General features: G+C 43.8%; 1 protein-coding gene and 1 long non-coding RNA gene across 2 annotated transcripts; both read left to right on the forward strand.

The window, feature by feature from the left end:
• Window positions 1-842: 842 nt before the first annotated feature.
• On the forward strand, window positions 843-10508 carry NOB1 (NIN1 (RPN12) binding protein 1 homolog). The gene is made up of 9 exons (XM_055412419.2): window positions 843-1000; window positions 1122-1254; window positions 3818-3948; window positions 5622-5693; window positions 5890-6018; window positions 6110-6310; window positions 6925-7022; window positions 8055-8199; window positions 9915-10508. The coding sequence occupies exons 1-9, from the start codon at window positions 938-940 to the stop codon at window positions 10182-10184; spliced, it is 1242 nt and encodes a 413-aa protein (XP_055268394.1). The 5' UTR covers window positions 843-937; the 3' UTR covers window positions 10185-10508.
• A 3348-nt stretch (window positions 10509-13856) lies between these two features.
• On the forward strand, window positions 13857-25607 carry LOC148774378 (uncharacterized). Its single transcript, XR_016035911.1, has 3 exons — window positions 13857-14289; window positions 15381-15469; window positions 25542-25607. It is a non-coding gene; the product is annotated as an uncharacterized LOC148774378 (long non-coding RNA).
• The last annotated feature ends 587 nt before the right edge of the window (window positions 25608-26194 follow it).

Raw genomic sequence — 26194 nt, forward strand, 5'->3', positions numbered from 1 at the left:
CATTGGAGAAGGAAATGGCAACCCACTCCAGTGTTCTTGCCTGGAGAATCCCAGGGACGGGGGAGCCTGGTGGGCTTCCGTCTATGGGGTCACACAGAGTCGGACACGACTGAAGTGACTTAGCAGCAGCAGCAGCAGCCTGGCCTCGTTTTCTTGAGCAACCACCCCTTGCCTATAAAATAGTATTTCATAGAGTTGTTTAGTAACTAAGTCATGTCCGACCCTTTTGTGACCTCATGGACTGTAACCTGCCAATCCCCTTCTGTCCATGGAATTTCCCAGGCAAGAATATTGGAGAGGGTTGCCACTTCCTTCTCCAGGGGCTCTTCCCCACCCAGGGGTCCATCTGGAGTCTCCTACCTTAGCAGGTAGTGTTCTTTAGCACTGAGCCACCAGGGAAGCCCAATCTTTAAATAGGTCATCTGAACCGACTGACTTAACAATAAAACCAAATGCAGACTATTTGAATTCAAGTGTACGAAAGAAGCTGGGGCATCTGCAGGCAAGAATATGACCCCGTGGGGTGTCTCCAGGCAAGAACACTGGAGTGGGTTGCTATGCCTTTCTACAGGGAATCCTCCAGACTCAGGGACGTGGGTCTCCTGCATTACAGGTAGATACTCTAACGCTGAACCACCAGGGAAGCCCTAAGGGCGAATGGCGGGGGGTGGTCGGCTGAGAAAACACGCTCGTTGTCTCAGGCGACCACCCCCCGCTAGGCCCCGCCCAAGGTTTGACCCCGCCCACACCTCCCAGACAAGCGGGCGGCCGTACTGCGCAGGCGCGCGGGTGGCCCAGAGCCGGAAAATGCCGGCGCGCCCGCCAGGAGTCGCCGCTTAGTTGCAGCTTCGCGTCTCGGTTCCCAGAGGCCCGGATTGGTACGGAGCGACGGGCGGAAACTCTGCGCGCATGCGCGGTATGGCCTCGTTGGGCCAACATGGCGCCAGTGGAGCACGTTGTAGCGGATGCCGGGGCGTTTCTGCTGGATGCGGCGCTACAGGTACAGGGTGCTCCTGTGGAGAGGAGCGGGGTCTGGGCTGGTGGCCCCTGAAGGAGTTTGGGAAATCCAGCAGCACGTTGCGTGGTACGGGCTAGTGTGAGCTGGGCTGGTCTCCCCGCAGGACATCGGGAAGAACATCTACACCATCCGGGATGTCATCAGCGAGATTCGGGACAAGGCCACGCGCCGGCGGCTCGCCGTGCTGCCCTACGAGCTGCGTTTCAAGGAGCCCTTCCCTGAATACGTGCGACTGGGTGAGTACCTCTGCCCAATGTTTATGGTGAAGCTGGGTCCCAGGTTGCTGACTGAACCTGCTCTGGTGTTAGTTGGAGCCTGGTTACTTTATCAGAGTTGGTTTAGAAACCCCACGGTCAAGATCCTGGTGGGAGAGAGGCTTCCTGGGTCATGAGTGAGCCAGGCCTTGCTGCTTACTAGCTATGTGCCCTTGGGTGTGTCACTCAGACTCTCTAGGCGGCAGTGTCCTCATCTGTAAAATGGGATTAACAATAGTACCTATCCGCGGGGTTGCTGGGAGCATTAAAGGAAGAATAATGTCACTCAGCACAGTGTCCAGCGTTTTGTAAATATGAAATTTGTTTGGATTAAAAAATAGAGGTCCTGCCCTGGAAAGGAGCTACGTGGTTGAAAGTGTTTTAGGGTTTAAAGGCTGATATGGAGATGATGTTACCTACACTACTTGTGACTTCTTTAGCTTTCTCTAACATACTAGCTTTGTGATTTTTGACAAGTTACTTAATCTTTCTGAGGAAATACTAATAGTATTTGCTTCACAAGATTTGGCTAAAGCAGTCCCACTCCTAGGGATGTATTGAGACAAAGCTATAGTAATTCAGAAAGATACACGCACCCCTATATTCATAGCAGCACTGTTCACATTTACCAAGACATGAAAACCACCCAAATGTCTATTGACAGATGAATGGATAAAGAAGATATGGTACAGGTATACAATGAAATACTCCTCAGCCATAAAAAAGAACAAAATAATGTCATTTGCAGCAACATGCATACAACTAGAGATCATCATACTAAAAAAGACAAATATTATATGATATTACTTATATGTGAAATCTAAAATATGACACAAATGACTTATCAGAAACAGAATCGCAGGCATAGAGAACAGATTTCTGGTTTTCAAGAGGGAGGGAGAGGGAGGGAGGTTGGGGTTATTAGCAGATGTGAGCTTTTATATATAGACTGGAGAAACACGGTTTTACTGTATAGCACAGAGAACTGTATTCAGTATCCTATAATAGACCATAATGGAAAAGAACATTTTTAAAAGGAATATATATGTATAAATTTATAACTGAATCACTTTTTGTACAGTAGCAATTAACATTGTGAATCAATTATATTTCAACTTAAAAATTTTTGTAAAGATTTGACTGCAGGATAAAATGAAAAGCTTTTAACATAGCACCTGGTACATAGTACCCGATAAATTTTATCTGCTGTTAATTAATAGCTTCATTTTTAGTGAGCTGTGTACTTATTGTTCCTGGTGCTGATGTAATAAACTAAGATCATGGCATCCGGTCCCATCACTTCATGGCAAATAGATGGGGAAACAGTGTCTGACTTTATTTTTGGGGGCTCCAAAATCACTGCTGGTGGTGACTGCAGCCATGAAATTAAAAGACGCTTACTCCTTGGAAAGAACATTATGATCAACCTAGACAGCATGTTAAAAAGCAGAGACGTTACTTTGTCAGCAAAGGTCCGTCTAGTCAAGGCTATGGTTTTTCCCGTGGTCATGTATGGATGTGAGAAGTGGACTGTGAAGAAAGCTGATCGCCGAAGAATTGATGCTTTTGAACTGTGGTGTTGGAGAAGACTCTTGAGAGTCCCTTGGACTGCAAGGAGATCCAACCAGTCCATCCTAAAGGAGATCAATCTTGGGTGTTCATTGGAAGGACTGATGTTGAATTTGAAATTCCACTACTTTGGCCACCTGCTGCGAAGAGCGGACTCATTTGAAAAGACCCTGATGCTGGAGGGATTGAGGGCAGGAAGAGAAAGGGCGACAGAGGATGAGATGGTTGGATGGCATTACCAACTTGATGGACATGAGTTTGAGTGAACTCCAGGAGTTAGTGATGGACAGGGAGGCCTGGCGTGCTGCGGTTCATGGAGTCACAAAGAGTCAGACACGACTGAGCGACTGAACTGGACTGAATGTAGCAGAAGACATCTTTCTGTTAATGTGTCAAAATATTATTGTATATGCTTATTATTGATGTCTCAGGAGAATAACAACACAAGAGCTGGAGATCATTTTGTGTTAAATAGGGATGTGGGTTTTCTTGTTGGGGTGGGTTTACATACAAAAACTGTTAAATATTTGTTACCCAGTATTTTTGTCTCATCACAGACAATAATTATTGGTTGAATCACCTTTCCATCCCACTTGAACTGTGATCATACATTCTATTAAAAAGGATTGTTAGAATCAGAGAACTTGATTGCTGAGGGAGAAGAGACTTTCTATTAATACCAGAGCCTAGAAAAGGAACTCTCATCATTTGCAAATATGCTAACTTTCAATGATTTTTCTATTAACTTTTTTCTGTCCCTTCATCTGCACTCAGGAAGGACATTACAGTAAACCTAACTGGCATAAATCTTGACAAATACAAATGTCTCAGTTCTGAGTAGAAAAAGATCAGGAGATGAATGAAGGAGGTGTTTTGGGGGATACTGATCCAAAGTTCTTTTGATACTTTAATTACAGTTATCCAGAGTCATATGGCTCTTTGCTTTTAACTGAAGTTTGGAATCTCTTGTTTACAGTGACTGAGTTTTCAAAGAAAACTGGAGACTATCCTAGCCTTTCTGCTACAGATATCCAAGTACTGGCACTTACTTACCAGCTGGAAGCAGAATTTGTTGGGGTGTCTCACCTAAAACAAGAACCAGAAAAGGTAAGTCAGAAGGATTGCTGGTTTCGTCCGTTTTTACTTTTTTATTATGAGAACTATCAGATGTGCAGAAGTAGAGGGAATAGTATAATGGACCCAGTGTCCCCATCATTCCGCCTCCATGATTATCAACTCATGATTTGTCTGTTTTCATCTCTACCCACCCCAGCCATGAGCATTTTGAATTCAGACATCTTATTTCACTGATAGATATTTCTTGGTGTGTCTCGAAAGAGATAAGGTATGTCTTTTTAAAAAATAACCACAAAACCAATGTTATACCTACACAAAATTAATAACAATTCCCTGGTATCATCAAATATCCAAATGTGTGTTTCTTCACATTTCTTAATTATTTTATAAATTTTTTAATAGTTTATTTGTTTGAATCAGGATCCAGATAAGGTTCATTACGTTGTAGTTAGAAAATATGTCTCAGTCTTGACCTGTAAGTTCTTGGTGAGATTGGTTAAATTTAAAAATGCTGAAAGAGGAACTTTCCTGGTGGTCCAACAGCTAAGACACCAAGTTCCCAATGCAGGTTCCCAGGTTCAATCCCTGGTTAGGGAACTAGATCCCACATGCTGCACCTAAGCAAGTTTGTATACTGTAACTAAAAGATCTTGCATGCCACAGCTAAGACCTAGCACAGCCAAATATTTTTTTAAAAAAAAATTTTTAATGCAGAAAGAGAGTAAAAATCAACTATATTCTCACTACTTTTGAAAAAAATAGAATTCTTTTCCAGAAACAAGAAAGAATACAAAAAATGCTACCATTTTTTTCAACTCTTACTAACCTTCAAAATTCTGGGTTCATGTTGTGCTTTTATGGATTTGTCCAGCTCGTTTAAGTTGAGATTAATGGTTTTGTGCCTGGGCCGCACTGACTATTTCCAGGCCAGAGGATTTTGGAAGATAGATAGTTTATACTGTAATAAGTAATTTCAAGTAGTATTTACAAAGAATTACTTGATCTCCTCTGTCTAAAGTCATCAAAACTAGTAGACTATTTCGACTGCTCCACTGTAATGGAGGAACTGAACATCAGTTCCTATTCTAGTTGGAACTGTCTTCACTTGTTCTCAACCAGGTTTCGAGTCCTCCAGTCCAAAAAGTCTAAAAGTGATGCCTAAAATACAGACTTCTGTGTGTCACTAGGATGTTTTGGGGGGATGGGAGTCAAGGGAATAATTTTACATAAAGGCTGACTTTGTGGCTGAGCCGGTTTCTATTTTGGCATCTGTCAACTTGAGATTCCTAAAAACCACCCTTTTTCCTGCAGTCTTTTGGGCAGGAGTTAACCTGTTTTGTATCAGAAGCTTTAAAACTGCTTGTCTCTTGACCCAGCAATTCCACTTTTAGGCATTTATCCTAAGGATGTAACCAAAGATACTTCCGGGTTTTATACATAATGATGTTCATTAAAGCTTTATGTCTAGGGCCAAAAAACGAATGTCCTAAAATGGTTATTTGGTGGTAATGGAATCCCTGAATAATTCTTCGTATATATTTTTATGTTTCCCACTTTTTAAAAAACACTGAATAAATCTTTTTATTTCAATAACCAGGGGGAAATATTTTGTGTTCTGTTTTTTTTAATTACTCTTCCATGTTGAATTTTCAGCCTGTATTTCTTTGCTTAGTGCTGTCTCTTGTTTCTTTTTCTTTTTAAAGGTTAAAGTGAGTTCATCGATTCAGCACCCGGAAACTCCTCTGCACATTTCTGGTTTCCATCTGCCCTCAAAGGTAATTTCTGAGACAGGCCGGGCTCTTCATGCTTTTTTCTGCTCCATGTCAGATCTCCACAAATTCCAGGGGACCAAATTTATCCTGAGAGATGCTGCAATATGTCCAACCCTGCCTGATCTGACTTGTACATTGTATATCATTTCATCTATAATTCTGTTTTCAGGTTTTAAAATTACTTTTCTTTTAATCTCAGCCTAAACCCCCACGAGGAACAGTAGAACACAGACACCCAGCCAGTGAGCCTGAGGACCTAGAGTTCAGTTCCTTCATGTTCTGGAGAAATCCTTTGCCCAACATTGATTGTGAACTGCAGGAGCTGCTGGTAAGGCCCTGCCTTATGATCTTATGGCCACAGACTAGTGTCTTCCAGCTGTACCCATGGGCAGGGACTTTGAATTCTGTTAATGTTTCAGATGGATGGAGGTGAGGATGTTCCAAGTGAGGAGGAGGATGAAGAGAATGGACCTGAAGAAAGCCAGGACCAAGACAGTGATGACGACGGGGGCGGGTGGATAACCCCCAGCAACATCAAGCAGATCCAGCAGGAGCTGAAGCAGTGTGCTGTCCCCACGGACGTGCGGGTCGGCTGTGTGACCACAGACTTCGCCATGCAGGTGGGTGGAGTGGGTATCTGTCAGCCTGGGCTCAGTGTTACACCTGTTAGGGACAGTGGTCCCTTGGAGGTTGGGGATGGGATGTGCAGAACTGTTATATAATGCTTCTTTTCCGGGTTCTAGAAACTTTGCCTATGCTCTTTGGTAATTTGCCGTTTTGCTTGGAGGTTGGGGAAAATGTACGTATAGTACATTACATCTCTAACATCTAACATTCACAATCTTTTTTGCTGCTTTTCTTTCAGTGTGTAATATTCTGTACTGTGTTTGGTATTTCGAGACTGTAGAGGTTTCCAATCCAGAAATGAATAATTTTGCTCTGACCCAAAGAATGTCTCTGTTAAGAGAGATTGCTTTAAAAAAAACAGAGATTACTCATAGGAGGTCTTGGCTAATTAATGCTCACAGTCAGTGGCACTTGACATCAGGAGAATCTGGGTCCTTGTCCTAGTTTACCTGTCTTGAGAGGCATCCTGTGCTTGCTTTTCTTGAGCAGAAGCCCTTCATGAGCCAGACCAGGGTTTGTGAAGTTCTCTTAACTGTGATTATGCAGATGTTAAAAATAATGTCGGTTTTGCTCTGAGTTCGGTTCCCCATTAACATGTTGGTTGCAGAACGTCCTGCTGCAGATGGGGCTGCACGTGTTGGCCGTGAATGGCATGCTGATCCGCGAGGCCCGGAGCTACATCCTGCGCTGCCATGGCTGTTTCAAGTATGTAGCTGGTGGTGTGGGCCCCAGTGCCCCTGTCGAACATCTGTCTCTTCCTAAACCTCCATTGGGCTTCTTGAAGCGGGGCCTTGCTTTCTGTGCACGTGTTCCTTCCACTTCAGATTAGCCCCAGTGACGGGTTGGTTTCTTGCGCAGCATACTTATTTCCTAGCCCCTGTTGAGAGGGCTCTGTTCACTTGCACAGACATCAGGTCAGGGGCCTGGCTTCTCTGGCAGTTGCATGCAGCTCTTGTCTCCTGCCCCTGGGAACCGAGGGAAAATTCCTCAAGGATAGACACTAGCGCTCCTGCTTGGTCTTTGAGAGCAGCAGCTTCTCCTGTTTAGAGTTCACCACTGGGGCTTGAGAGGGTAGGAGAGTGGCAAGGCCTGGGGGCCGGCCTCAACGCCCACACCCATTCAACCATAGCAGCTTCGATAGTGCTTCCTGTATGATTCGTTAATAAATTCTCAGCATCTCCAGAGCCACCTCCAGGCATCATGCCCAGTGACAAGACATTTGGGGCCAAGGTATTCAGTAATAGTTGTAATAATGTAATAGCATGCCCCTGGAGAAGGCAGCGGGTGGTAAGAGCGCTGACTGTGGAGCCATATTCCTTGGGCGTATGCCTACCTGTGACCTTGAGCAGCTAGCTACCTTGCCTCGCCGCCATTTCCCCACCTGTGAAATGCAGATATACCCACCTCATAGGGTTGTTTCCTTGGTACACCTGTAGCATAATGCCTGACAGAACTCGGTAAAGAGCTCGCAGTCACTGTAACAACATTCTGCTCAGTCTTTTTACTACCTGTGTCATCTTTTCCCTGGAACCGTGGGGCAGCAATGTGTGTGTATCAGCCGCACGATACAGCCAGGCAGCCCTGGTCCAGGATGGCAGTGCAGTTCAGCCTGTCCCCTTCCACTTCTCTTGCCGCCTCCTCCTCCTCCTCCTCTGAGGCCTGAGACTCGCCTTGCTCCCCGGGGACTGGGTTTGCTGCCTGAGGCTCCGGTGCAGTGAGTCTCCTTTGTGTCTGTAGGACAACATCTGACATGAGCCGAGTGTTCTGTGCACACTGTGGAAACAAGACGCTGAAGAAGGTGTCCGTGACCGTCAGCGATGACGGGACCCTGCACATGCACTTCTCCCGCAACCCGAAGGTGCTGAATCCTCGCGGCCTGAGGGTGAGTGGAACGGCTCCCGCTCCCCTGGCGGCAGGGCCCAGGGTTGGGGAAGCTAGACCTCTTAGCATCAGGAGCAAAATGATCAGAGAGAAGAACAAATCCTCATGGTTTCTACAAGATAGTTCATGAAACCCTGTGACCCAGATGGGGATCATGATTCAGCCTCCCCATGAGCTTTTTGAGGGGTTAGCTGTCTAAGAAGAAATCACCGGTAATTCCACACAATAAATTACATGTGGGGTCACAGAGAGGTCGTTTGTAGGGTGGTGGAGGTTGGATGTGTGCAGGAGTTTGAGGATGGGCAGAATTTCCAGAGGCTCCAAGAACCAAAAGGGAAGGGGTGTAAAGTGCTCTGCACAAGAGTTCTGGCTGGACACACAGCCGAATGGATTTGTCTTGAGAAATCAGGAGAGAAGCGTTGAGAGACCAGCAGGTATGCCTGTGGCCGACCCAGCACTGAGTTCTCTAGGCAGATGCCACTAATGTGAAAAGGGTTGCTCATTTTTAAACTTTCTATTCTGAAATAATTTTAGATTTATAGAAAAGTTGCCAAAAAATAGTACAAATTCCCATTTTACCTTTCACTTAAATTTCCCAATTTAATCATTTACTACATTTGCTCTGTCATTTATATATATTTTTTATTTTGCCCTAAAAACCATCTGAGAGTAAACGCTACCTGATGCCCTTTGGCCCCTAGATACTTTGGTGTGTGTTTCCTGAAACAAGGACTTTTTCATACCCACTGTACAATTGCTAAAACCAAGACGCTAACGTTACTTCAGTACTACTCTCCTGGCTTCCCAGATGGCACTAGTGGTAAAGAATCTGTCTGCCAGTGCAGGAGATGTTAAGAGATGCAGGTTCGATCCCTGGGTTGGGAATATCCCCTGGAGTAGGAAGTGGCAACCCACTCCAGTAATCCCATGGACAGAGGGGCCTGGTGGGCTACAGTCCATGGGGTCGCAAAGAGTCAGATACAACTGAGCGACCTAGCATGCAGTTCTACTGTATATGAGTCATATTCAAACTTTGATACAGATTTCCTTTGCAGCAAAAGAAGAAAAGGGTTAGGATTACACATTGTGTTTGTCATGTCTCTTTAAAACTGAAGTTGTTTGTCAAGTCGGTTGTCTTTCACACCTTGACTTTTTAAAATGGTTTTAAAGAGTTCAAAGCAATTCTTTAACATCCCTTACCTTGGGTTTGTCTGGTGTTCCCTCCTGCTTAGATTCAGGCTGTGCGGTGTTGGCAGGAACACCCAGAAGTGATGCTGGATCTTCCCAGTGCATCCTGTCAGGGGGTAAATGATAACTAGTTGTCCAGTTTACTGCTGGTAATAACTTTGATCACTTAGTTAAGGCAGTTTCTTATGTATAATTAACCAAAACCAAGATGATCAAATTTCCCGTAAGGTTATTATTTGTAATCAATAAGTAACTTAGAGAAAGACAGTCGGAAGTCTGCAGTCTTTCTGTCTTTATCTGAGAGTACGTAGTCAGCATACAGCTCTGGGTTTTGCATCTGTGAGGTGAGGTGAGGCTCACGTGGGAAGAAGCATGTCAGGGACTTGGTGCACAGCAGGCAGTGGTGATGGACGCCACTGGGGCCGTCGGCCCACGTGCAGAGCTGTCAGGTGAGCTTTACGTTAGCAGGATCTGGTGTGCACGAATACGAATCCCGGTCCTTCTAATGGCCTTTCCCCTTGTTTGCAGTACTCTCTCCCCACTCCCAAAGGGGGCAAGTACGCCATCAACCCCCACCTGACTGAGGATCAGCGCTTCCCTCAGCTGCGACTCTCCCGAAAGGCCAGGCAGAAAACCGACGTGTTTGCCCCTGACTACATAGCTGGGGTGTCTCCCTTTGCAGAGAATGACATCTCCAGCCGCTCAGCCACCCTGCAGGTCCGAGACAGCACCCTGGGAGCCGGGAGGAGACGGTTAAATCCCAATGCTTCCAGAAAGAAGTTTGTGAAGAAAAGGTGAAGCATAAGCTTCACGGGCAAGCTGGACGGCTGCCCAGGAGACCCTGTCTCAGGTCCCCCACTGTGCCGGCCCCACGACCCCCTGGACATGGAGGAGGGGCCTGACTTCCTCAGCGCTGCCTTGGGACTTGCTGTGGTGCCTCGGGTTGGGTGTGTGGTGGAGCCTGGCTAACCCCTGATCTGTGCGCATCCAGAGAACTGGGATTCCTGCCATGTTGAGGGAGTCTGATGAAAACAGAGCAAACAGTGCCTGGAACAGATCTTCAACCTTTAAAGACAGGAACTTCTAAGTGGTAATATTTTTCTAATAAATGTGATTCTAAGATTCTGTGCATTTTCTTTTTTTCTTTAAGGTAATTTGAGAGAAATACTTAAGGTGTTCACTCAAGGATCAAGCATTTAGGTTTTCTTTTTGCCAGAAAGTATACTAGCTACTAATTTTGTTATTAAAAAAAAAAAAACTGTAGCTCTTAATTTTAACTCATTTTGAAAACATTTCAGTCATCGAGGAAAATACCTAGACTCTCCCATCGTTAACAATTTTTATTTGCTTTTCCCTTTCTTCACACACGGTGTCTCCTAGGACAGTGATGTTCTTTTACATAACCACAGCACAGTGATCAAATTCAGGAAATTTCACATGATTCATTTCTATTACCTAACAATTCAGATTTTACCAACTCACCCCAGTACTGTCCATCGTAACTTTTTCCCGCAGATCTGAACCATCTGTCCGCCTTTGTCTTTTGTGAAGTTGATCTTTTTAATAGTATAAGCCAGGTTTTCAACATGCCCCTCTATTTGGGCTTGACAGGATGTTTCCTTGTAATTAGATGGAGGTGATCCACATGGGACAAGAAAGCTGCATACATGATCATTGGTTCTCAGTGCATCACCCTAAATGATGGTTAACCGATTACTTGGTAAATAAACCTGCTGAGTAGATTTCTTAAGTTCTTTACATTACCAGTGTATTCACAGAGTGCTAGCTTCAGAAGTTCCTTACATCAAGTTTTTCCCTGTATGGTTGTCTATTTAGTATAAAGCTAATTGGGGGGAGCTTAAATTCAGATATTTCCTGCCCTATGTATTTTTTAAATATGAAAACTCAGTTCCATCAGTAAAAACTATTAGGAAACAGGTGTGTGTAGAACTAGATGGCCTTTCCCTTTCATCCTCATTTCCTCTTTTCCCCTGGCTAATCCATTTCATTTGTTTCTGACTTATCCTTGTGTTTTCGTTTGCAAAAAAAGTGTGTGGGTAGGTGTTACATTTTGGAAGACACAAGGCAGTATTTCATCTACTGCTCATATGCATACAGAACAGTACCTGGAACATGGTGGGTGCCCAATAAATACTTGTTGCATATATTTGGCATTTAATACTGGCTTTGTAGAAACTGATATATATATAACCAAACTCACCACCTGCTAGTCCAAGTGTTTTGACTAGCTGGCCATGCATCACAGCTTTCTACTGACTGGTTTAAGAGTTTCGGTTTCAGTTGTTGAAGACAGCCAGAATACCTGCTTTGTTATGGAGGCCCTTTGCTGCTGCTGCTAAGTCACTTCAGTCGTGTCCGACTCTGTGACCCCATAGACGGCAGCCTACCAGGCTCCCCCGTCCCTGGGATTCTCCAGGCAAGAACACTGGAGTGGGTTGCCATTTCCTTCTCCAATGTGTGAAAGTGAAAAGTGAAAGTGAAGTTGCTCAGTCGTGTCTGACCCTTTGCGACCCCACGGACTGCAGCCTACCAGGCTCCTCCATCCATGGGATTTTCTAGGCAAGAGTACTGGAGTGGCTTGCCATTGCCTTCTCCGGGAGGCCCTTTAGGATTGTCTTTAAACCCTTTAGGTTTGTCTTTATACCGTTTCACCCCTGGCCAACAGGAAGTAAAAGGGTTCATATTTACCCTCTCACCTGAAACAAGAAAGAGCTGAAACCCAGAAAATCACAGTATTCAGCTTCTGGAGGTCAAGCAGGTGATCCCTGAGAGAGGAGGAGACAGGGGAGCTCCACAATTGCACTGGTTTGGTATCTAGAGAGAATTTCCAGAAGGAAGAGGTGGAGCAACAGTGCTGGGAGTCCAGGAGGGCCCAAAGAGAGGAAAGGAGCAACCATCACAGCGCTTGAGTGCACGCAAGCATTCCACGTCTGCAGACGGGCCCCCGTGCATCCTCGGCAAAGCGCTGATGAGCACTCAAACGTGAGGAGTTTCCTGAGGCTGGAGAAGGAAATACCCCTCCCCACCAAAACAAATAATTCTCGAAGCTCACCCGAAGCCAGGGACACTTCACACTCTTGCTATACAGAGTGGAAAACTTCCTAATTCACAGGTACTCCAGATCAGGAAACAATTTCCAGACTAAAGGCTGCTCTGGTCTCACCCAACAAAGCCAACCTTGCAAGAATCCTACTCCTAGTTTGATGCCAGAACCAGTCTTCTGGCCCCACCCAATCCCACTGGAACAAGAATCCCTGGGTCTTCCCTGCTGGTCTAGTGCACCTGCCAATGCAGAGGACATGGGTTCGATCCCTGGTTCGGGAACTAAGATCCCACAAGCTTTGCGGCAACTGAAACTCCGTGTCTCAACTAGAGAGCCCACGCACCCCAACCACCGAGCCTGCCTGCTGCAACTAAGACCAGAAGTGTCCAAAAATAATTTTTAAGAGAAAGTTCAGTGTTCTCAAATTTTCAAAACACTCCCCTATGGAAGCAGTATCATCCTGATTCATAGCCAAACAGCAACAGTCTGGGGGATCTGGAAGAATACCCCATATACATTATTAGCAATGACCCGAGTTTGATCCCTGAGTCGGGAAGATGCCTTGGAGAAGGAACTAGCAACCAACTCCAGTATTTTTGCCTGGGAAATCCCGTGGACAGAAGAACCTGGCAGGCTACAGTCCATATGGTCACAAGAGTTGGACACAACTGAGCAACTAAACCTCCCTACCTACCCCGGTATTTATGGACAGGAAGAAATCTAGAGTGGAAATGTTCAACATGTCCACATCACTGTGTTTTTGTGTTCATGTATCTGGAGATAAATTCTTATAAATGAAAGCTTTTGTGTAAGTAAGACAATGATGAAACTGTAGTTCTGTGAAGTACAGTGACATTGTTTGTGCATGTTTCCTAACAGCTGCTTGTACCTCTTCAGACATTGGGTGTTCTCTTTCTACACTGTTCACGAAGCTCAGAGCCTGGATCTTGACTGATATTCAACAAATGCTTGTGGAGCTGAATGCGTGACTCAGACCACTTTGGAGAACATAATTCAAGAGGCAAGAAATACTTTTTCCAAACTTTTAGTTTGCTCATGGAAATAACAAATGAGTTCCCCATCCTTTGTGCAAAAACTGAAGATGTGAAAAGGATCAAGCATTGAAAATCGGTCCCCAGGACATCCCTGGCAGTCCAGTGGCTAAGACTGCACTCTTAGTGCAGGGGGCCCAGGTTCAAACCCTGGTCAGGGAACTAGCTCCCAGATGCCTCAACTAAGCTTGCATGCCACAACTAAAGATCTCACATGCTGCAAGGAAGATTAAAGATTTCATTTGCCGCAACTAAGACCCAGCACAGCAAAATAAACAATTTTTTAAAAAAGGAAATGGGTCCCTTCTATACTTTATGTTCTCTGATCTGGGACCAAAACTCAATTTGCTACATCAGATAAAATCTCTTCACAACACATGCATGCCATCTGAAGAGAAATTTCACTTTAACCAAGGAAGGTCTAAGTTCAACAGAGGATGACCTACTTTACACAATATGTAACAGGACAAAATTCCAGCAAGACACACAGGAACACAGGGAGCCCAACAAAACAGTGTGTGTTCTGTGCAGCAGTGATTGTGACTGGGAGACAGGAGGGCAAAATGGGATTGGGCTTAAAGTAAAAGAACCGTCTCTCTCCTAACACCAAGGACCTATTCCCTCCACAGATACTTGGCTGGTAGCCATGGGAACCATTGAGGACAAGAGATGCCTGGGTCCCCAGACAGGCCCAAACATGGCTCTGAGCTACTGTGCTAAGTCCATCACCTGCAGCTGGAAAAAACCAAGGGGACTTTGGGGACTTCTGGATGCAGGGCCTTGGCAGGTGACTAATGAGGCTGTTTGTGTTCTTTCATTGAGAGGAGGATGGGGGACTCCTGAGGGTTCTGCCCCTGCTTCTTACTTCTAGATAACAAAGATGATCAACAAAGCTTCTCACAGCTCCATGGTGCTGGCGTGCTCCCTGGGGATGCAGGGAAGGCCCTGAGGACACGGTTTTCAGTTGATACACAATGCCCAGTACATACCTACGCCTGGGACAGAGGCCTGCTTGGAGAAGATCATGGGAATTGTACAATTTTAAACTGACAGCAAATTAAAGCTAGAGAGACTTTTAAGATAATGCAGTCCCAACCTGTAGTTTTACAGATAAGGCAAACAGGGCTCAGAGGGACAAGAATTAGCAACTGACCTGGAGCTAGACTCGAGAATTTTGATTATAACTCTGATAACAAGGAGATAGGAGCTGGCTCTGGCTCTGAACAAGTGCCTGAGTTCAAATTCTGGACTACACCACTGACAGGCTCTAGAGCCATGGACAAGCCGGGAATCACTGGGTGCCTGTTTCCTCATCTGTAAAACAGGGGGTTTTTCCTGACCTCACAGTTTGGGAGTTTCTCAAATGTTAAACATAGAGTTATTAGCAATTCTACACCTATTCATATATCCTTACCCAAGGGAAATAAAAAACATATGTCCACACAAAGACTTGTGTACAAATGTTTATAGTAGCATTACTCATAATAGTCAGACGTGGAAACAACACAAATGTCCTTCAGCTGAATGAATAAACAATGTTAATGAATGTCAAAACATGGTTTATCTCTACAATGGAGTACTATATACAATGGAGTATTATACAGTCATAAAAAGGAAGGAAGTACTGACATGGGGACATGTAACAGAGAAAACAAACCTGACTCCATACTGAGTCTATTTCTTTAATCTTGGTGCTCTGTTGCCTGTGCTTAGTCATACTGGCTCTGCACCTTTATAAATGAATATTACCTATAGCCTGACACTTATAGGACAGCCCATTCTCAAGGCTCTGACCTTTAACACTTTTCCATTCATATATAAAGAAAAAAAAATCCCTGCAGAACAGAAAATAAAAATTGTCTTACTGCATGTTTATAGGAACACTGTGACCAGACCTCTGTGCACAGCTGTGAGAACAAAGGATTCCAGCACCAAAATGTTTGCAATGACGAGCCACATCCCCTAGGGTAAGATTGTTCTTTGGGACAGTATTCCACCATCTTCTGGGTCTGCTGGCTTTCTGAATAAAATCACTTTCCCTTGCCCCAACAACTTGTCTCTCAATTTATTGACCTGTTGTGCAGCAAGCAGTACGAACTTGGACTCAGTAACAGATGAACCTTGAAAACATTATGCAAAGTGAAAGAAGCCAGTCTCAAAAGACCATATAATGTATGATATCATTTATAAGATGCCTGGAATGGCAATCAGAAAGTAGATTACTGATTGCCTAGGACCAAAGGTCAGGGACAGCCAGGGAAATGGGAGAGTGATTGCTGCTGTGTACAAGGCTTCTTTTGAAGGTGATAAAATGTTCTAAAATGAGATTAATGTCCTCACAGCAAAACTCTAAAAATATACTAATAGCCATTGTATTAGCCACTTTAAATTGGCACATTTTATGGCTCATATATCTTAATAAAGCTGTTAAAAAATGAGTTATAATAACACTTCTCTCAAAGGGTTTTATTGGGAATTAACATGAGCTAATCCTGGGTGTTCATTGGAAGGACTGGTGACTTTGGCCACCTCATGAGACGAGTTGATTCACTGGAAAAGACTCTGATGCTGGGAAGGATTGGGGGCGGGAGGAGAAGGGGACGACAGAGAATGGGGATGACTCTATGGACATGAGTTTGAGTGAACTCCGGGAGTTGGTGATGGACAGGGAGGCCTGGCGTGCTGTGATTCATGGGGTCGCAAAGAGTCAGACATGACTGAGCGACTGAACTGAACTGAATACATATATATCTAGAACAGTCCTTCAGAGAAGGCAATGGCAACCCACTCCAGTACTCTTGCCTGGAAAAGTCCCATGGACGGAGGAGCCTGGTGGGCTGCAGTCCATGGGGTCGCTAAGAGTCGGACACGACTGAGCGACTTCACTTTCACTTTTCACTTTCATGCATTGGAGAAGGAAATGGCAACCCACTCCTGTGTTCTTGCCTGGAAAATCCCAGGGACGGCGGAGCCTGTTGGGCTAACGTCTATGGGGTCACACAGTCGGATACGACTGAAGTGACTTAGCAGCAGCAGCAGCAGCAGAACAGTCCTTGATGCATAGTAAGTCTTCCATGATTGCATGATCATTATTTCCTACTCTACAGGGATGGAGGAATTAAATCTGTTAACTTTTCTTCCATGAAGGATAATGAAATTAGAAGAATTGTCCACTGATAAGCCTAGCATGGTATATTTTGATCATTTAGAAAAGCACAAATTAATACGATATGGTTTTCATAGTAATATATAAATGTACATATTATATTTATAGTAATATACAGAATAAGGGCATATGAGGAAGTTAATGTTCATTTTGGTAAAATTTCAGAACACTAGGAATAAAAAGATCTCAGGTGCTCACAGAGAAAAATGTAAATGATCTACATCCAAATGATCAGGAAGCAAATTATATCAGATTTTCCATGACAACCATAGAATTCTACACACAACCAAATGGTCTGATATCTAATGGTCAGATATGCAATATATCAAAAAATTTACCTTTCATTTATCCTTTCTGGGGAAACTACTGGAGAAAGAAATCCTGAGTGGGGTGGGGGAGAGTAAACAAAAGAGAAACAGTTGGGATCTAACACAAGAGAGAGGTAAAAAGAATCCCAGAAGACAGCTGTGCAGCAAACCTCAGAGAGTGGTCGGCCCAAAGTGGAAGACAGGACATCCAGCATGCCTTTCTCCAAAGACTAGAACTGATGAGAAATCTGATGAATTTCACCAAGTGAAAAAATAGCATTCATGGTATGTATGCTATTTGTTTTTTCACACATTAGATGGCATGGTTGGGAACCATGAGTGCTTGCAGTAGAGAAAAATCATGAAAAAAGAGAGGCAAATATTACTCTAGAAAGATACAAAGCTGTAGAAGAAAGGAAATGTAATCATAACTCATTGCTTGGTCTGTTATAACAGCATAAACGCTAAGTATTGATTCAGTCAGAGTTTTTGATATCACCATACTGGAAAAATAGGAGGGAGAAAAGGTGGAGTTGGTGGATGCTGTCCACGTACTCATCCTCATCTTTCATAATAGCAAGCCAATAAGTACTGTCTTAAAACAGGGGTCCCCCACCCCCAGACGCAGATTGCTCCCATCTGCGGTCTGTTAGGAGCCAGGAAGCAGAGCAGGTGGGAAGCAGCAGGCGAGAAAGCAAAGCTTCATGTGCCTCTCCCATCACCAACATCACTGAATCATCTCCACCCCGGACCGAGTGTATGGAAAAATTGCCTTCCACAAATCCCATCCCTGCTGCCATAAATGTTGTGGACCACCGTCTTAAAATGAAAAGTCACACACAAGACATTACTTTAAAACACGGAATACCACAAAGCATCCAGAATTTGGAAAAGGACATACTTCCCAGGTGGTCCAGTGGCTAAAATTCTGTGTTCCCAACACAGAGGGCCTGGGTTCAATCCCTGAGCAGGGAACCTGCTGCAGTGAAGATCAAAGATCCCGGCATGTCCCAACAAAACAAAGCACAGCTAAATAAATAAAATGAACACTTTCTCAGCTGAACTGTCTCCATTTCAAGTGCTCAATAGCCACCTGTGGCATGTTGCTACCTTATTTGGGCAGCCCTGCTGCTGCTGCTGCTGCTAAGTCACTTCAGTCGCAGCCCAGATACAGAAAATTCCATTGAACTGTGCTTTAAAAAACAAAATCCTTTTAAAGCCAGTTTCACACCACTTTAAAGAAAGCCCAGCTGAAATCCTCAGTTCAGTTCAGTTCAGTCGCTCAATCATGTCCGAATCTTTGCAACCCCATGAACCGCAGCACGCCAGGCCTCCCTGTCCATCACCTACTCCCAGAGTTTACCCAAACCCAGGTCCACTGAGTCAGTGATGCCATCCAACCATTTCATCCTCTGTCATTCCCTTCTCCTCCTGCCCTCAATCTTTCCCAGCATCAGGGTCTTTTCAAATGAGTCAGCTCTTCGCATCAGGTGGCCAAAGTATTGGAGTTTCAGCTTTAGCATCAGTCCTTCCAATGAACACCCAGGACTGATCTCCTTTAGGATGGACTGGTTGGATCTCCTTGCAGTCCAAGGGACTCTCGAGAGTCTTCTCCAGCACCACAGTTCAAAAGCATCAATTCTTTGGCGCTCAGCTTTCTTCATAGTCCAACTCTCACATCCATGCATGACCACTGGAAAAACCATAGCCTTGACTAGATGGACCTTTGTTTGGTCACAAAGAGTCAGACATGACTGAGCGACTGAACTGAACTGACTAGACTCATGTCTAGTCATGACTCATGTCTCCCCAAAAACTCTTACTGAGTAGCAAACTCTTCATTAAACTCATACCCCTTAAAAGTTTTAATTCTTAAATATAAACAAATAATCTTGTCACTTTTCATTCCTAGAAGAAATACTGTGAAACACTGTGTTTAATGGTTCTGGTGGTTACACTCTGATAATGTGCTCTATTTCTTGGTTTATCACCTTTAGACGGCATCAATATAAGTCATACAGTATTTTAACTTATTTTTATTTATTACTATTATTATTATTGTCTGTGCCATGTGGCTTGTGGGATTTTAATTCCCTGACCAAGGATCAAACCAAGGCCCTCAGCAGTGAGAGCGTGGAGTCCTAACACTGGACTGCTAGTTCAGTTCAGTTCAGTTCAGTCGCTCAGTTGTGTCCGACTCTCCGCGACCCCATGAATCACAGCACGCCAGGCCTCCCTGTCCATCACCAACTCCCAGAGTTCACTCAAACTCATGTCCATCGAGTCGGTGATGCCATCAGCCATCTCATTCTCTGTCGTCCCCTTCTCCTCCCGCCCCCAACCTTTCCCAGCATCAGAGTCTTTTCCAGTGAGTCAACTCGTTGCATGAGGTGGCCAAAGTATTGCAGTTTCGGCTTTAGCATCAGTCCTTCCAATGAACACCCAGGATTGATCTCCTTTAGAATGGACTGCTAGGGAATTCCCTAAATCATGCAATATTTTATTTACTTATTTATTTATTCATTTATGGCCACACCACAAGGCATGCAGGATCTTAGTTCCCTGACCATGGGATCAAACCTGCTCTTCCTACAGTGGAAGCTCAGAGCCTTAACCACTGGACCATCAGTGAAGTCCCAATCATGCAATATTAAAAAAAAAAATCAAAATTAGTGAATAAAATCCAGGATGAAAAAAAAATTAATACACTGAATTGTTTAAAATATGACAATAGCTTTTGCTATGTCCCACATCACCAAACCAATAAAGTTTCTGCTCTCCCAGAAACAGAACCTTACGGTAGTCAACAGAAATTGCCCGATAAGCACTAGTTAGATAAGCTGTATGATAGACACTTGCCATTTCCTAAAGAAATAGCTAGTAAGTATAATTATAGTATCAAAAGAAATGGAAAGCAAGTCAAAGAAACAGTTTCCAACATGGAGTCAGAACTGGCTTTTTCTCTGCAACAAAATCATTCCACATCAAACTTAACGGCCCCCATTTCCACCCTTGAAGGAGGCCCATGTGTGGACACCTCTCATGTTAATGGGACTCCAAGAGATTCTCTGGTCAACTTTACCAGTTATTTCTTTAAATATCCAGTAGGAAACTAAAATCAAAATTAGTGAAAAACTAGGACTTCCCTGGTGGTCCAGTGGCTAAGACTCCGTGCTCCTAATGAAGGGGGCCTGGGTTTGATCCCTGGTCGGGAAACTAGATGCCACTTGCCCCAGCTAAGAGTTGGCATGACACAACTAAGACTCAGCACAGCAAAATAAATAAATATTTTAAAAAACCAAACTGTTCTTGTATTGCAAATTGAGTCTTAACAAGAACTGAAATGTACCTCTAGAAGCAATTCAAGCCACACCTTTTCTTTCTTCCAATTCCAAACCTCTCCTATCCATCTTAAAAGACTTGTAGATACTGTAAAACATCTGGACTTGGGGAACAAAATTCTTTCTTGGTGAAACTTTAATTCTTTTTCTGTGCTACGTGAGCTATAAATGTTCTACCTGGTCTCCTCTAGAAACAGAGGTAATCCTTATCAGAAGGAGTGTGGGGGAGGTGATTGGGAAAGTAGTGTGTTCGCTGCTCAGTTGTGTCCGATTTTTTGCAAGCCCATGGACTGTAGCCCGCCAGGCTCCTCTGTCTATGGGATTCTCCAGGCAAAAATACTCGAATGGATTGCCATTCTCTTCTCCAGAGGATCTTCCTGACCGAGGGATTAAACCCTGGTCTTCTGCACTGCAGGCAGATTTGGAAATTAGGCCTGTGAAAAGAATCTTAAAAATCTTCACCACAAATATTAGTGAAAACCAGCTTCAGTTATTAGAGAAGGAAAACTTAATGTTAGTCCATCTGCCAGAAATACAATTTGGATCCAATTGTTCTATTTTAAACTAGTGGATTTTGCATCATTGTACTTGTCCCAGATATAAAATTGAAAAACAAAAGCCATAAGATCCTATTTGCATCCGTCTGCATGTTTATGTACGTCTATATGTTATAAATGAGTCATTCTTTTCTATCTCTAGAAGGTATTATTTATAAAGAGCTCTATTCATATTCATGTGATTAGAATAATCTTTGGTATATAAAAGCTAGTTTGTGCTTTGATGAAAACAGGCATGCCTTTACAGTTATCAAAATTAAATACTTTTATTCTACCTAAGTTTATTAAAAAGTCAAGTCAAGTTCATGTTAGGGCTTCCCAGGTGGCTCAGTGGTAAAGAATCCACCTGCCAATACAGGAGACACAAGAGACACAGGTATGATCCCTGGGTCAGGAAGATCCCCTGGAGTAGGAAATAGCAACCCACTCTAGCATCCCCACCTGCAAAATCCCAAGGACAGAGGAGCCATCACAAAGAGTCTGACACAACTGAGCATAGCACAAAAGAAGACCCCCATGTTCATCGCAGCATTATTTAAACAGTCAAAGCAAGGAAACAACCCAAACGCCCATCAACAGATGAATAGTTAAAGAAGTTGCAGGGGTCTTCCCGTCTTCCCTGGTGGCTCCGTGGTAAAGAATTTGCCTGCCAATGAAGGAGACGTGGGTTCAATCCCTCTTCTGGGAAGATCCCACATGCCACAGAGCAACTAAGACTGCTCTAGAGCCTGGGAACTGCAACTACTGAGCCCACAAGCCACAGCTACTGAAGCCTGGGCACCCTAGAGCCTCTGCCCCACAACAAGGGAAGTCACTGCAGTAAGAAGCCTGTACTCCACAACTAGAGAGTAGCCCTCGCTCCCTGCAACGAGAGAAAAGCCGGTGCATCAGTGAAGATACAGCATAGCCAAAATAAATAAAAAAGATGTGGTGCATATATACATCGGAGAAGGCAATGGCAAGCCACTCCAGTACTCTTGCCTAGAAAATCCCATGGACGGAGGAGCCTGGTAGGCTGCAGTCCATGGGGTCGCGAAGAGTCAGACGCGACTGAGCGACTTCACTTTCACTTTTCACTTTCACACATTGGAGAAGGAAATGGCAACCCACTCCAGTGTTCTTGCCTGGAGAATCCCAGGGATGGGGAAGCCTGGTGGGCTGCCGTCTATGGGGTCACACAGAGTTGGACACGACTGAAGTGACTTAGCAGCAGCAGCAGCATATTTATATACACACAATGGAATACTAATCAGCCATTATAAAGAATGAAATAATGCCATTTGCAGCAATGATTCTTATAAGTGAAACAAGTCAGACAGCTAAAGACAAATATCACATGATACCACTTATGTAGATTCTAAAAAATAAATAATACAAATGAACTTATTTACAAAACAGAAATAGACTCACAGATACAGAAAACAAACTTACAGTTAGCAAATGGAAAAAGGGGAAAAACTAGGAGTTTGGGGTTCAGTTCAGTTGCTCAGTCATGTCCGACTCTTTGCGACCCCATCACGCCAGGCCTCGGTTAGCAGATACAAATTACTATATATAAAATAGATAACCAACAAGGTCATACTGTATAGCACAGGGAACTATATTCAATATCCTATAATAAACTATAATGGAAAAGAATTTGAAAAAGTATAGACTGTATACACAAATTACTGAGTCACTCTTCTATACGCCAGAAACTAACACAACATTGTAAATGAAGTACACTTCAATTAAAAAAATTCTAAGTGGAGTCTTTTCTAAAAAATATTATTTACTTGATTGTGCCAGGTCTTAGTTGCAGGATATGGGATCTAGCTCCCTGACCCGGGATCGAGCCCAGGCCCCCTGCATTGGGAACAAAGAGTCTCAACCACTGGACCACCAAGGAGGTCCCTAAGTGGAGTCTTTTAAGCTCAAAGTTACTTTAAGGCTTTGTAAAAGGCCCCTGGAAAATCTAAAGTGTTTGTCGATCACCAGATAAGAGGTTGAGCTAATTACATTTATTTGACTTGTTATATTACTTGGGAAGCATTATAAAAATAAAAAAAAGTGATGTTAAACCTTAGATTATATTTGTATGATGCATGTTACTAATATAGGTGGTGTTTTAGAAATTCCTAGAAATTTGATATATCCTAGTATAATGTTCGGAGAAGGCAATGGCAAGCCACTCCAGTACTCTTGCCTAGAAAATCCCACGGATGGAGGAGCCTGGTGGGCTGCAGTCTGTGGGGTCGCTAAGGGTCGGACACGACTGAGCGACTTCACTTTCACTTTTCAGTTTCACACATTGGAGAAGGAAATGGCAACCCACTCCAGTGTTCTTGCCTGGAGAATCCCAGGGAAGGGGGAGCCTAGTGGGCTTCTGTCTATGGGGTCACACAGAGTCGGACACGACTGAAGTGACGCAGCAGCAGCATAATGTTATCAATCCTAACTCCAGTTATGATCTTAAAAAAACTTGAATATCACATAAACGACCAAATTTCCTTGTTAATTCCACTGTAAAAAACTCTCATCAAATCTTTAATCATGGGCATTCTAAAGTCTTTTGGCTACAGATTACTACAGTTTTATTCTGATGCTTTGAAAAGGTCAGATTCAAGAAAAGGGTGCTACCAAGTGCTTTTGATTACTGATACCCCTGTCAAATTACAAGGTGTTGAACCTTGGGTGCATATTTCACAACTGAAGAAGGCTCTACCTGACATCTGGTCCTGTGCAAACTTTGGAGACCTCACAGTCAAATTGACTAGGAAGAGAAGTAGCCAACTGCAAGGTGGACTGCTTCCTCCAAGATGTCGGATCAAGAATACTTCTACAACAAAAAACCAAATAACCCAATCAAAAAATGGGCAGAAGTCCTAAATAGTGTGTGCGTGCTCACACTATTTGCAGCAACATGGATGCAATCAGAGATTATCATACTAAGAAAGAAAGCCAAGTATCTTTTGCTGAGCAAGGGGGTAACTGTGCTCTACGTAGCCCATACCACTTGCTATACTTGGACTGACACGTCAGAGGAAGTAAAAACTCACTTACATAAGATCAATGGATAAGCCAGCTGAATTTGAAAAGAGACCCTCCTTCAATAGTGTCTTTCTTTGACTTCCTTGATTCTGATTGGCTTGGGTCTTGGGGACTATGGCTCTCAAGTGCACTCCTGACACTCCTCCTTACAAAAATCATAGTCGCCTCCTTCATGTGCTGTATTTTCTCAAAAGTTTTAAATGCATATATGCAACTGCTGATTGGGGGCAGGAGGAGAAGGGGACGACAGAGAATGAGATGGCTGGATGGCATCACCGACTCTATGGACATGAGTTTGAGTGAACTCCGGGAGTTGGTGATGGACAGGGAGGCCTGGCGTGCTGTGATTCATGGGGTCGCAAAGAGTCGGACACGACTAAGCGACTGAACTGAACTAAACCACCAAAAAAAGGATTTCCCAAAGAATCTCAGAAGAGAATCAAAGAAAAAAACCAACTTAAAGTGAACCTGATAGGAATTCCCTGGCAGTCCAGTGGTTAAGCCTCAGTGATTTCACTGGCCTCAATTCCTGGTCTGGGAACTAAGATCTCACCAGGTTCACAGTGCAGCCAAAAAAAGTGAGTCCGATATTGTGAATACAACACAGAGACTCATCAAAAACTGAGAATTCCAGCGTTTTTCTGGGAGTAGCACTAAGACCTTAAAAAAAAAAATTAAGTCACATCTCTCAGGCTGAGAGTCTGATCAAAAGGAGGACATTGTTTAAAACAAAACAGACCCAAAATGGAGTTGCCTAGGCTGTTTCAGGTCACTAAACCTCAACTTAATTAGTTTTGGTCCTCACAGAAATGGACTCTTAAATTTAGTCAATCTGGAACCTTGGGTAATCTGCCTGAGAGATACCTGCCATCCCTTAAAGGAAAGTAACCTTGTAATAATTAACCCACTTTTTGCCTCGTATAACTTCTTGTTCCTGCTTCCTTTCACCTAGAAAATTCTTTAATTTGAATAGCTCCTCAGAACTCCTGTCTGCTAGATCTTAAATGCTGCTGGATTCCTGAACTGTTGAATAAAGCTGCTGCTGCTGCTAAGTCACTTCAGTCGTGTCCGACTCTGTGCGACCCCATAGACGGAAGCCCACCAGGCTCCCCCGTCCCTGGGATTCTCCAGGCAAGAACACTGGAGTGGGTTGCCATTTCCTTCTCCAATGTGTGAAAGTGAAAAGTGAAAGTGAAGTCGCTCAGTCGTGTCCGACCCTTAGCGACCCCACAGACTGCAGCCTACCAGGCTCCTCCATCCATGGGATTTTCTAGGCAATAGTACTGGAGTGGCTTGCCATTGCCTTAAGAGCTTTAAAACATACTCGACTGAATGTTGTTTTTAAACAAAACGATCCGGTTCAACTAACTCTTCCTTTTGCTTTAGGTGCAACATGGCTTGGCTTGGTAAAAGTACTAAGCCCATCTTTATTTAACATTTTTTCATCTTTTCAAACTTTTTGCCTTCAAATGGATTTTTAATAAATTGCACTAAAAAGTTATCTTGATTACATCTTGAGTTTTCTCACCCCCTTAAATTTTGCTTCTTCCCCTAGTGTGTTCCCATCTTTATTCATTGAGTTTTCTTAGTTATCATTTGTAAATTTTCTGACAGTTACACTTTTTTCTTTCCACCAGCACAGTGCTAACATGTGGGATCCAGTTCCCAGACCAGGGATCCAACTCGTGAACACCGCAATGGATGCATAGAGTGATCCAACCACTGGATCACCAGGGAAGTCCCTCTGAAGGTTATGTTAGTATTTTAAAGTTCTATTTCTTTTTCCTTTTCCTTTTGACAATGTCTTCCTTCTGTAGGATGGAGACTTTACTGTAATTTTTACTTTGAGAATCTTAAAAACTTAAAACTTTTGCCCTATTCCGATCAATTGTCCTAAGTAGTACTTTGGGTAAAAAGCACTACACTTTTATCTGTCTTGGCTAGTCTTTACATGCTTCCCCTGACGATGATAACAAGCCTTGGACTAGCTCTTCAGGAAAAAAATCTCTTCTCCAGATTATGAGGAGAATGGGTTTGCACTTTCATGCACTGGGGAAGGGAATGGCAACCCACTCCAGTGTTCTTGCCTGGAGAATCCCAGGGACGGGGGAGCCTGGTGGGCTGCCGTCTATGGGGTCGCACAGAGTCGGACACGACTGAAGCGACTTAGCAGCAGCAGCAGTGCATTCCAGGGGACCTGCCCCCCGCGCCCGGCCCCACCAAGTGCAAAATGTGAACCTTGCAAAAGCAGGAACAAATTCATTTCTCTATAAGCAAGTCTCTCAGGTCA

The sequence above is a fragment of the Moschus berezovskii genome, chromosome 22 (genome assembly GCF_049115385.1).
Source record: "Moschus berezovskii isolate FMDL1 chromosome 22, NW_MosBer_1.0, whole genome shotgun sequence".
NCBI lineage: Eukaryota > Metazoa > Chordata > Mammalia > Artiodactyla > Moschidae > Moschus > Moschus berezovskii.

Bases quoted from the DNA above. Each gene is read 5' to 3' on its own strand.
- NOB1 (XM_055412419.2), top strand. From the start codon at position 938: ATGGCGCCAGTGGAGCACGTTGTAGCGGATGCCGGGGCGTTTCTGCTG. The intron at 1,255-3,817 runs GTGAGTACCTCT...TCTTGTTTACAG, and splicing joins CCCTGAATACGTGCGACTGG to TGACTGAGTTTTCAAAGAAA. The intron at 6,311-6,924 runs GTGGGTGGAGTG...TGTTGGTTGCAG, and splicing joins CCACAGACTTCGCCATGCAG to AACGTCCTGCTGCAGATGGG.